The 12,586-nt window shown below is 45.0% G+C and overlaps 1 protein-coding gene across 2 annotated transcripts in view; it reads left to right on the top strand.

The window, feature by feature from the left end:
* The window catches only part of CDH1 (cadherin 1), an 82,084-nt gene that overhangs the window by 46,471 nt on the left and 23,027 nt on the right, over positions 1–12,586 (top strand). For both annotated transcript variants that reach the window (XM_042969443.1, XM_042969444.1), the window contains one exon: positions 10,989–11,206. In XM_042969443.1, the coding sequence (XP_042825377.1) occupies positions 10,989–11,206 (218 nt within the window). The remainder of the gene's footprint in view (positions 1–10,988; positions 11,207–12,586) is intronic.

A 12,586-nucleotide genomic window follows, 5' to 3' on the forward strand; every position in this document is an offset into this window, starting at 1 on the left:
TGCTCAGGCCTGGGTATTTTTAAAAAGCATCCCAGAGAATCCATGTGCAGAACATGTTAGACCCTGGTTGGAGATGATGTTAGAGATATTTTGGTCAAGGTGCTTTATTGCATACTTGAGCCCTTCCTGTTGCATTAGCGGCCAGGATCTAGTCCCCTACCCCAGGCCTGTGAGCTGCCTTTACCTGTGAGGCCTCCGCAGGAGCTGGAGGGAGGAGGGGTTCAGCTGCCTTGGAATTTGGAACAGAGTGCCCTTCCTGGCCGCAGGCAAACCAAAAGAAAGGAAAAGTGGGCAGAAACTGTGGTGTGAGGGGGAGCCTTTTCTTTCTAATCAATAAGCAAACAGTTCCTGGAGTTGCCCAACCTGGCCACAGGAATGTTTCCTGGATTGCAGCCTGTGGGAATGATCAATTATCGCCTCTGTATTTAGTCAGGCGGTCGGTGTTTGTGTACTTAACATGCAGCCAGAAGAGGAGACAGTAAAGCTCCCAATTTAATGTGGAAGCCAGAGGGTCTGCCTCCCCATTCTCTTTGTTCTTTTTGAGGAAACCAAACAAGTTTCCCTCCCTCTGTCAGGGAAGAAGTCCCTGCTCCACCTCTGCAACAAGCAAGGTGCCAGCTCCTGTTAGAGTGAAGTTCAGTGTTTGCCCACTTCCCTTTTTTAAATGAATTGAGATGGGATTCCTTTTTGCCTGGTAGTGTCCGCCCTGGAAAATGGAAGCTGAGCCACTGCTTCTCGGGCTTCTCAAGCTGAGCCACTGCAGCCCCACTAAGGCAGGAATATTGAGGTTAAACTGTGTGAGGTTTTATCAGTGGGTGCTGGCTCGTTTCTGAACTGTCCAGTGGAGGCCTGGAAAGGCAAAGGATTTAAAGCAGTTGTTTTCTGGCCTTGATATCAAAAGGACAAGGGGGATGGGGAGGCACTCTGGCTCTTCTGGACTGGAGGAAGCAGGAGCCACTGCTGCCCGTGTGGGATCCACATGCTAATGTCACTTTCTTTGCACTGGAAAGTCAGCCCCAGGAGGGCAGGGATTGTTTCCCTGTTGTGTTCATGGCTGTGTCTTCAGTACTAGAACAGTAGGTGTTTGGTGGGTGTGCAGGGCTTGAGTAGCCCTGGAACTGTCCCCCACACTGCCAGATGGCTCGCTACCTTGCTTTGGTATGCAGCCAGAAGCTGGGAGAAGCTTCTCAAATGCCCCTTCTGGAGGCCTTCCCAGATGCCCTTTATTAAATTGTCCCCTCCACCCTGGCTGTTGCATGAAGCCTTGGAACCCCCTTACCTGCTTATTTTTCTCTCTCAACACTTTTCATTCATGACATTTGTTAACTGAATTGTTAATGACCTGTTCTCCACCAGAATGTAAGCCCCATGAGGGCAGGAGCCTTACTTTGTCTACTTGCTGTATTTCCCAGTCTTTAGAGTGTATTTCCCAGTCTTTAGATTTCCCAGGCAAAGATTAAGGGCTCAGTAAATACTTGTTGAACAAAGAATCCTTAAAACAATCCCTCCAAGGAGATAGATGGACACTTCATTTAGAGAACAGGAAAACCGGTGCTCAAGGGTGGGGGTGGGGGGGTCAAAGTAACTTGCCTACAGTGGCACATATGAAGCAAAGTGGGGATTTGAACCTGACTCAGTTTGACCCCCTTCACACAATGTACAACTATAAAACTGTGTGTAATTGGTTTTTACCGATTCCACAGTTGGAGTTGGTTTTAAAAAAAGAAAAAAGTGCCATTGATGATACTTTTTTATTCTGCTGATTCTGATCAGCATCCTTGGTGTTTGCTCTCCAGAGAACGAACAGGGCATTAGCCTATGAAGAAACACAACTGGGAAGCAAAAATCCACCACCAGAGTGACCGAGTCAGCATGAGTAACCTTAAAGCAGGGGAATCAGGGGTGCTGGGTCACCCCTTTATCCTTGCCGGCTCCCCTTTGGAGAGGAGGGGCCTGGGCTAATTGTTCCTTGATCTGTAACCTCACTGTTTTTTGTCCGTGCAATGATACCCTGCTCTCCACCTCAGTCTGTTTTATGGTTTTTATATTTTTAAGATTTAACTTTTAATCTCTATACCCAGTATGGAGTGTGAACTTACAACTTTGAGATAACAGTCATACACTCGACTGACTGAACCAGGCAGGCACCCCATTCCTCAATATGTTTTGATGGAAACAGATGTGAAGGAGCCTGCTCCTTAATTCCTACCCAGGCCAGGATCATTGTTGACGTCTGTTTTTAGGGTGTTAGTTAAATGAAGACACAGTCGGCGCTTGGGCAGCTGAGTCAGTTAAGCATCTGACTTTTGCTCAGGTCATGATCTCTCAGTTTGTGAGTTTGAGCCCCACATTGGGCTCCTCACTGGCCATGTGGAGCAGCTTGGAATCCTCTCTGTCTCTTCCTTTATCTCTCTCTCTCAAAATAAATAACTTTCAAAATTTTATAAAAAATAAGAGGGGTGCTTGGGTGGCTCAGTCGGTTAAGCATCTGACTTCTGCTCAGGTCATGATCTCACAGTTCATGGGTTTAAGCCCCGCATCAGGCTTTGCACTGACAGCAAGGAGTCTGCTTGGGATTCTCTCTGCCTCTTTCTCTACCCCTTCCCTGTTCATGCTCTCTCTCTCTCTCTCTCTCTCTCAAAAATAGGTAAATAAACATTAAAAAAAAAACCGCTTTATTAAAAAAATTTTTTTCAATGTTTGTTTATTTGTCAGAGACAGAATGCAAGCAGGGGAGGGGAGGAGAGAGAGGGAGACACAGAATCTGAAGCAGGCTTCAGGTTCTGAGCTGTCAGCACAGAGCCCAACATGGGGCTTGAACCCATGGACTGGGGGATCATGACCTGAGCCGAAGTCAGCGGCTTAACCGACTGAGCCACCCAGGTGCCCCCGCCCCCCTAAGCCTGCACTTTAAAAATAAATAAAGACAGAGTCCACTTATTTATTACTTAGTTTTACAGTTTGTATTTGTTTCAAGTTTTTATTTACATTGTAGTTAGTTAACATATAGTGTAATACTGGTTTTAGGAGTAGAATTTAGTGATTAATCACTTAAGTGTAACACCCAGTGCTCACCACAAGTGCCCTTCTTTTTTTTTTTTTTTTTAATTTTTTTTTTAACGTTTATTTATTTTTGAGACAGAGAGAGACAGAGCATGAACAGGGGAGGGGCAGAGAGAGAGGGAGACACAGAATCTGAAATGGGCTCCAGGCTCTGAGCTGTCAGCACAGAGCCTGACGCGGGGCTCGAACCCACGGACCGTGAGATCATGAACTGAGCTGAAGTCAGACGCTTAACCGACTGAGCCACCCAGGCGCCCCAAACAAGTGCCCGTCTTAATCCCCACCCCTCACCCACCTCCCTCCATCAATCCTCACTTCTCTATCATTGACAGTCTCTTGTGGTTTGCCTCCTCTCTTTTTTCTTTCTCCCTTCCCCTATGTTCATCTGTTTCATTTCTTAAATTCCACATGAGTTAAATCACACGGTATTTCTTTCTCTGACTTACTTCGCATAATACACTCTAACTCCATACACATCGTTGCAAATGGCAAGATTTCTTTTGATGGCTGAGTAATATTCCACGGTATGTGTACGCATGTGTGTGTATGTGCGTATATGTGTGTGTGCGTGCGCGTGTCTGCATGTGTGTATGTACATGTACACACACCACATCTGAGACTACTTATAATTTGTTCCAGGCAAGGTCGTGTCGAGAGGCCGGTAGTAAGAACGTGGTAGATTTCATGAAAGTACACTTCCCACCCCTGAGATTCCATGGGAGCTGCCTGTTAGCACGGGAGGTTGGGCGGGTGCAGGCACCCCAGCCGACAGCACTCCTGGAGGATTGACACTCAGGTTTTATGGGCACAGGCTGTAAGTCATGCTGGTGCACCGGGAGTCCACGCTGTTTATCTTCCCCAGAAAAATGTTTGAGGTGTAAGCTAACCGATGAGAGGAACTTCGACTTATTTTAGCTCTGTAATGGTGTGACCCACAGCAGCACATTCGTGGATCTGAAATTTAAAACTTCCTCTTTCACTTGGCTGTCTGACTGTCCCTATGTTTTTCTGTGGTGCTGGGACTGAATTTCCAAGGCACAGCATTCCTTCAAGGAGAGAGAGGGAGTATATGTGTATAAGGGGAAGATGGAGACAGGGGACACTTTCCTGTTATTACTGTTACTCTACCTGTCCTGTTCTCCTGTGGGAACTTGCTGTTCTCCATTCAGCTAGGAACTAGTTGACGCATAGCTTACTGATACTAAGGTGGTTAAGTCCTGAAGCTGCCTCAGACCACAGGTTCTACCACTTCTTCTGCTATGTGGCTTAGCCAGGTGTCTCCACTGAGACTTCAGTTTCCTCATTTATTAGCCAGGCTGCTAAATTCCTACCACCCATGGCCAGCATGTCAAGTAAGGCTATCGGGTTGCTAGTTCTTTTATAGCAAATGGACACATACAGAGATGTCTAGGGGCTAAGAAGATCGTCTTCTTTGTACAACTTGAATCGCAAATAGAGGCCTGATAGTCCTTTCCTTCCCGTTATTTATTTTTATTTTTATTTATTTAATATTTACTTTAATTTTGAGGGAGACACAGCCAGACACAGAATCCAAAGTGGGCTCCAGGCTCTGAGCTGTCAGCACAGAGCCTGACATGGAGCTTGAACCCACAAACCATGAGATCATGACCTGAACCGAAGTCAGACCCTCAACCGTCAGAGGCACGCAGGTGCCCCTTCTTCCCATTTTTTAAACGTGCATTTTTTTTTTTCTTGCTGAGCGTGGGTGCTTAGTAAACCCATAATGTTGAGTAATTTCATGGACACCCATCAAAGGAAAGTGTTCCAATATCACCCAGTGCATCAAAGAAAATGGAACCTAGAAAGAAATTTTATAGGCTGTGGTGTCCGTGGAGAATTACGGCTTTGTGATTGGAGTTAGAAACACCATGCCTAACCAGCAAAAAGAGGCTCCTACCTAGTGAAGTGGTAATATGTCTGTCTCCCTAGGATTTCTTTCATCCATCAGGTTAAACTTTTTGTCTTGTATCTTCAATATTTAAGGTAGAAACCAGAGTCCTTGGTTTGGAGATATGCAATGGCAACATGACCCCTCCCCGGCAGCTCCAGGGGCCTCAGGAGGCTCTTGATCTTGTGTGTGTGACTTTGTCTTCCTCAGGCTGAGTGCTCAAGTTCAAATGGTCCTTGAAATACATCTAAATGCAGGGTTCTATGATGTTGGCTGTGGGAAATGCGTTCCAATGAGAGAGAAACAATCCATAATGCATGCCTTTGTGTATAGTGTGGGGAAAACACTGCTTTCAAGTAGTTGCCGCTGAGAGATTGGGTTATCCCACTAGTTAGCAAATAACTCAACTATGGTTAGCTGGCTTTGATTGTAGGTCCCTGTCCTTACATCTCAACATCTCCCAGAAATACATGAAGGCTTCTGAGACTGTCTGGTTCCACCCACTCACATTCCAGCTGTGGGGCTGGGTGGGGATGGAAGAAGAAACGGAATCCTTAAAGCAGGACTGTTTGAGCCACAGTGGCAATTCCAAGCAAAGAATGTTGCTCAGTGCTCATAGCCCTGCCCTGGACCAGAAGCTTTTCATGAACTTGGGTTTAATTTTTATTTGAACCTCAGTCACTTCTTCCAGGGTCCTCTGATTAAAACTACTACTTGGTGCCACGTGAGTTAGAAAATAGGGCACTTTTAGGATAAATAGCCTGCAAAAGTCACAATGTGTTAAAAATGCTTTTTAAAAGTCACTTTTCTTTTCGTCATTTTAAAAGGAATTCATTGTAATTCTGATGCACCATATAATATGTACAAAGATATAGAAGGAAAATATGTTTAAAAAACCAGAATCGGGGCTCCTGGGTGGCTCGGTCGGTTGCGCATCCGACTTCGGCTCAGGTCGTGATCTCGCAGTCTGTGAGCTCGAACCCCGTGTCGGGCTCTGTGCTGACAGCTCAGAGCGTGGAGCCTGTGCCTGTTTCAGATTCTGTGTCTCCCTCTCTCTCTCTGCCCTTCCCCTGTTCATGCTCTGTCTCTCTCCCTGTCAAAAATGAATAAACATTAAAAAAAAAATCAGAATCGCCCCCTGCCCCCACTTCAACCACACTTTGAATCTGCCCCTCCCATCCAACAATTACCATTAGGCTCCTGGTGGGTAGAGTTGCCTACTGTTGGGGGATGTTTAAAGACTTTTTCTTCTTAATATATATTCCTTTTTATTATTGCTAGATAAGCATGTCCCCATTTTGCAAATGGAAACAGTGGTGAAGAATGCTCACTTTGGAGCCAGACAGCTCAGCCCCTCCAGTCACAAGCATATAATTGAGGACAAAGAAAGCGGAGGTAGTGGTCCCTACCCCAAAGGGTGGCAGAAGGTGAGGAGGAATTACAACACAAAGAGCACAGTGCAAGGGTCTGGCTTGTAGAGAACACCATGAGGCCGAGCGGTTAGGAGCAAGAACTCTCAGACGGCCTGGGTTCCAGTCCCAGCTCTGGGCCTCACAGCTTGCCTGGGTTTGTTCCCCACATGTGAAAAGGAAACACTGGTAGTACCACCCTCAGAGTTCTGGAATGGAGTGAGTTAATATTTGTAAAGTGGTTAGAATGGAGCCTGACACTTAGTGTTCTACAAGTGTGTAAAAATATTAAGAGAATAGTAGATAAAAGGTAGTTGAAGCTATTAGTCGAGGCTGTGGTTTTTGGTGGTGGTGGGGATGATGTTATTGCAGTGAAAAGATGTCCACACCTAGAGATGGCCACCTGGGTTCTTGGCTCTTGTCACTGGGATTTTGGTTTCTAGACCAAATGACCAAATGACCAGTTTTAGGAAAGGAGGTCATCCTGACTTAAAGAACACTTACTTAATCCCTTGCTGGCTTTATGTTTATTTTTGTTTAATTTTTTATCGTGGAAACGTTCAAATATACCCTGTCCTCACGGACCGATTCTCTTTTTCTTGTTTGAGTCCCCCATGCTGCCATTAGTGGTCACTGTGGCTCTGAGACATGGCCTGGTCCTTGTCAAGGTTGAAGCAAGGAGCCTTCCGAAGCTGGAGATTCCCTCATCTTTCTTGTAATTTCTGGTTTCTCAGCCCAGAGGATCAGATTGCACAGAAAGATAATGGGCCTTAATGAGCACCTGGAAATTCAGGTTGGAGCAGCGCACACTTCTTTGTCACTTCTCAAGGGGTGGGGCTTAGCCACCATTAAGACAAGATGACCCAAGCTGGTTAAGCTGGCTCAAAGTTATTTGCAGAACCATTTAAAAATGTTCAGGCTGCCGCCCTTGGCAAGTCCAGTCCTGCTTGTCCCAACTTTCACTGCCCAGATTTGGGCCAGCTGGGGAAAGGAATTGAATCCATGCATAAACCAGAGCAGCTCCTGTCCTTGTTTCTGTGACAGGTTCCCCCCCCCCCCTCAGATCACCCCATTACTTCTGCAGGGATGGGTTCGGGGGAGGTTATTTGAAAAACATCTAGTTTGAGATGGAGATCCTATTTTAGACTTAAAAGGCAGTGTCTGCCCATCCTTCAAGGACTTTGCCTTTGTTCTTCTCATTTTTGGTTCCCCTGTTCATGTAGCACATACTTGGCTTCTAGCAAATACTTCTAGCTTGTCTACCCAAATGCACAGAAAAAATAATCATTATCTACTGCTCGCACTGCTCTTTCACTTTCAAAATGTGGTCACATTTGCTGTCTTGGTTAATATTCACAAAAACCCTGAAGAGGTAGGCTCCATCGATGGTGGTATCCTTCATGTCCCAGTAGAGAAAACAGGCCCAGGGGGGTTAAGCATATTGTTTAAGGCCACTCAGCAAGAACATGGTGGAATCTGGGTTTATTATCTGGTCACAGATAGTAGATATAGAACCAGCCTATAAGGCGAGGGTAGAGGTGGGACCATGGCTGTGATTTTTTTTTTTTTTTTTTATTATTATTATTTTTTTTTGTATAAACCTGGAGGACGGGGGGTGGGTGGGTGATTATTTGAAGGACCCTGTTCCCTTCCTGTGAACTATCTTTTTGTTTGGCTGGATAGCGACTCCCAGTTACTTGTACAAGGTGGCCCCAGATTTCTGTCATCCCTGGATTCTAGCTAGGGGGCAAAATAAACCAGGGCCTTAACAGTCTCTTCAGGGCAAGGGAACGCGGTCATAAGACTAAGTAACTCAGGGTAAGGGCCAGTCCCAGCTCTGCTTTCACTAAGTATAGGATGTCAAACAATTTTCTTAAGCTCTCCAAGCCTGGATTTCTTCATCTTCTGAATATCTTCATCTTCAAAATGGAAATGATCATGGTGTTCACCCACCCACACCAGTCAGGTCTTATTTTCTCTGGAAAGGGTGTGGCTATTGGCTTCAGAAACATTTGCAAGGGTGGCCCCTGGTGGAAGAAAATGAAAACTGCAGCCCAGGAATTAGGGGTGGCCTTAGGACTTTGTGGCAGAGACGTGATCCTCATGAATGTAGAGGTGTCTAGCCTTGTAAAATAGGCTCAAGAGCAGGAGTTTTTATAAAAGATCTATTTGGACAAAGTAAAAATTACACTAGAGAAATGAAGGGCGAGTATTTGAAAGGGATGAAAACAGGCCACCTTGAGAATTTCCCAGAATGAGCTGCTTTATCAGCTGTTCCCTGTGTCTAGCTGGCTCTTGAGACAGGTTTCGGCAAGACTGTCTCCTTCAGGTCTCTGCTCAGCCACCTCCACCTCAAGAGGCTTGCTCTCATCATCCAGTAATAGTTACACCTTTCTGAATCCCCCTCTCCTCTGATCACTCTTGTATTGCTCTCTTTAATTCCTTTCTGTCTAGTATTTATCACTTCCTGAGATGATTGATTTCTGTATTTGTCCATGTTTTCCACAACAGTGTAAGCTCAGTGAGGAGCAGTGCCTTGTCTGTCTTGTCTACAAGTTTGTCCTTAGAGCTCAGCACAGCTTCTGGCATAGAGCTTGGTGGAAACCTGTAGAATGAGCCCTTTAGGACATTTTTCACCACCAGCGTCACCACCTTTGGGTATTGGTGGTCTTTAAGTTTTAATACCTTAATAGCTATGAAGTTTTAAGTAGAGTTTGGAAGTCATTGGTCATAACATTCCCCCACCCAAGTAGTCCTTCCCTGTCTTTTGCATTTGTCTTGCTGCCCTGTATGATCAGGTTGAAGACTTTCCTGTGCAACTTTCATTATCTCCCCTGACAATGATCAGTTTCTCTTCTGCATCAGATTGAAAGCAGGTATTACCTCTCTATGCCTGAGGTAATAAAAATAGAGTTAGCACTCAACAACTATTTACAGTTATCAATGTCTTCTGTGGGATACTCATGAGGGTTGAATAAATGATTAACCAAAGTCACATTTGTTTTCAAAAACTTAATTGGACAGACATTAATATAGTGCTTATTATGTGCCAAGCACATAGAGATGTAACTTAAGTCAACCCTAGGGGCACCTGGGTGGCTCAGTCAGTTGGGCGTCCAACTTCGGCTCAGGTCGTGATCTTGCGGTCTGTGAGTTCGAGCCCCGCGTTGGGCTCTGTGCTTGGAGCCTGGAGCCTGCTTTGGATTCTGTGTCTCCCTCTCTCTCTGACCCTCCCCCGTTCATGCTCTGTCTCTCTCTGTCTCATAAATAAATAAATAAATAAATAAACAAACGTTAAAAAAACAAACTTAAATCAACCCTAGTAGGTAGTTGCTTTTATTGCCTTCATTCTACAGATGGGTAGACTGAGGCACAGGGAGATTAATTTGCCCAAGGTCACAGAGCTAATAATAAGCAGAGCTGGGACTTGAACCAGGTAGCCTGTTCCAGAGTCCATATTCTTTAGCGAGAGTGAGTGTGAAAGAGGGAGAGGGATAGAGATAGAGGGAGGGAGAGTCTCAAGCAGGCTCCACGCACAGCTCAGAGCCTGACCCAGAGCTTGATGCCATGACCCTGGGATCACGACCTGAGTCAAAATTAAGAGTGGGATGCTTGACCAGCTGAGCCACCCAGGGGGCCACCCCCAGAGTCCATACTCGTTATCATCATGCCATGTCCCTCTCTCATTGTCTGCCACTGGTTTTGAAATGTCAACATTTATGTATTTATTTAAAATGTTTATTTTATTTATTTTGAGGGGGGTGGAGAGAGAGAGAGAATGAGAGAATGAGAATGAGAACGAATGAATCCCAAGCAGCCTTCATGCTGTCAGTGCAGAGCCCAATTCAGGGCCCAATCCCACGAACTGTGAGAGCATGACCTGAGCTGAAGTTAAGAGTCAGATGCTTAACCAGATGCTTAACCAACTGAGCCACCCAGGCTCATTTACCCCACCTGCTACTTAAATGTAGACTCTGCAATGTCTCACTGTACCCTAGTCTCTAACTTTTGGATTTAGCAAGCATTTTGTCTCAGTAATCTTAGCGGTCTGTTTTTATATTGTCAACAGCCAACTGAAGGAGAGGTCCCTTTTGTTATTGAAAAGAAGTTACTTTCTAGACAGGTCACTGTTTGTAGTTTACAAGTAGATAAGAAAGAAAATCAGGGGCGCCTGGATGGCTCAGTCGGTTGGGCGGCCGACTTCGGCTCAGGTCATGATCTCGCAGTCCGTGAGTTCGAGCCCCGCATCAGGCTCTGTGCTGACAGCTCGGAGCCTGTGCCTGCTTCAGATTCTGTGTCTCCCTCTCTCTGACCCTCCCGCATTCATGCTCTGTCTCCCTCTGTCTCAAAAATAAATAAACGTTAAAAAAAAATTTTTAGAAAAAAAAGAAAGAAAATCAGACCACAATGAACAGTCTTCCTGTAATTGTGAAGAACATGATGATAATATTGACTACTTTGGTATCTTTGCTGTTCTGTCTCCAGACGATGGCTTGTTTTGAGTGAGTCAGGCTTTTGGTGGGTGAACCACGTTTGCTTTTTAGAGAAGGAACACTCATGTCTTTAATCTGCCCCATTTCCTAATCGCTGTGACATGTGCCCTGCAGTGAGTTTTGAAGGATGCACCGGTCGACCAAGGACAGCCTATTTTTCTGATGACACGCGAATCAAAGTGGGCAGCGATGGTGTGGTTAGCGTCAGACGGCCTCTGCAGCTTCATAAACCAGAGATGAGTTTTCTCGTCCACGCCTGGGACTCCAGCCGCAGGAAGCTGTCCACCACAGTTACGCTGAAGGCAGCAGTGCGCCATCACCGCCGCCATCACGTACGTTGGAGCGTTTCTTGGAAGTTCACCATTGTTTTAGTCCTCTGGCTAATGCAGGTTCCCTAGCCTTGGCACCATTCACATTTGGGGCTGGATGGTTTTCTGTTGTGATGTTTAGCAGCATCCCTGGCTGTAGCCCACCAGCAGCATGCCCCTAGCTGTCATAACCAAAAATGTCTCCAGACAGCCAATGCCCCCCGGGTTGGAGAATCACCTCTAGTTGAGAACCATTGGTCTAACTGAACTAATCGTTGGGAATTTTTTTGAGTAGGTGGGGGGAGGGATCAGCCAGAATGATGGCGCAGTGTGAATATCTGTATTTTCTGTGGGAAGCGTAGAATAGTGGGTAAGAGCATGGACACTATCTGGGACTGAATCATAGCCCTGCCACTTACTGCCTGAATAGACATGGGAGAGTTACTTAACCCCTCTGTGCTTGAAATTCCTTATCTGTAAATGCAGATAATAATGAGTGCCTGAATTAACACATGTGAAACGATATAACTGTGCTAGACATACAGTAAGTACTCAGTAATTGTTAACTGTCTTTTTCTTGGAGGGAGAATGAGCAGGAGATCAATCCTCTGATCATTTTATTTTACTCTTTGTGTTTCTAGTGGGGAGAGTCTTGGGAGGGGAAGAGAAGACTCAATGGGAAACATTTTTTTTTTTAAGTTTTATTTACTTTGAGAGAGAGACAGCGTGAGCAGGGGCAGGGCAGAGAAGGAGGGAGGGAGGGAAAGAGAGAGAGTGTGTGTGTGTTATGGGGTATGTGAGTAACTAATATGCAGGAATGCAGTACTGGGAAGGATTTCTTATCTCATGTCTGTCTTGTGCATTTTGAAACAAATTTGAAAAGCCAGGAAATAGTGCTTAAATCACATTTGTATGTGGGGAGTGGGAGATGGAATTGTCCTCTGGAACCTTTACAGTATTATGGTTAATCACTTTAAAGCACTTAAACAATTTGGAAGAAACTTTCCTTCCATCTTCAACTATCTTATTTCCCTGTGTGTGCATAAAGCTATCTTTATCACACATGAAAACTGTTCAATACGCGTCTCAAAGGGCGTTTTTGGTTCCCATCCCAACAGCTTTAGTTAGAACAAATGGAAACTCAATAGATAAAACAACACAATGAGGTTAAAGAATTTGTATTGATCACAAAGTAGTTCTTAGCACCAATTCCTAAAACTTACCTCATCTTGGCTGATAACTCCAATTTGGAGGCCTATACCCCAAGGAAAAACATAAAAGAAAATTGAAACACTTGAATATCCAGTTGTTGAATAAGCTCTGATATTACATCATCAGAGTGTAATGTTCTTTTAAAAACAACAGGTATAATATATATAGGCTTGAAATAACTTGCAAAATAAT

Source organism: Panthera tigris, chromosome E2 (assembly GCF_018350195.1).
Source record: "Panthera tigris isolate Pti1 chromosome E2, P.tigris_Pti1_mat1.1, whole genome shotgun sequence".
NCBI lineage: Eukaryota > Metazoa > Chordata > Mammalia > Carnivora > Felidae > Panthera > Panthera tigris.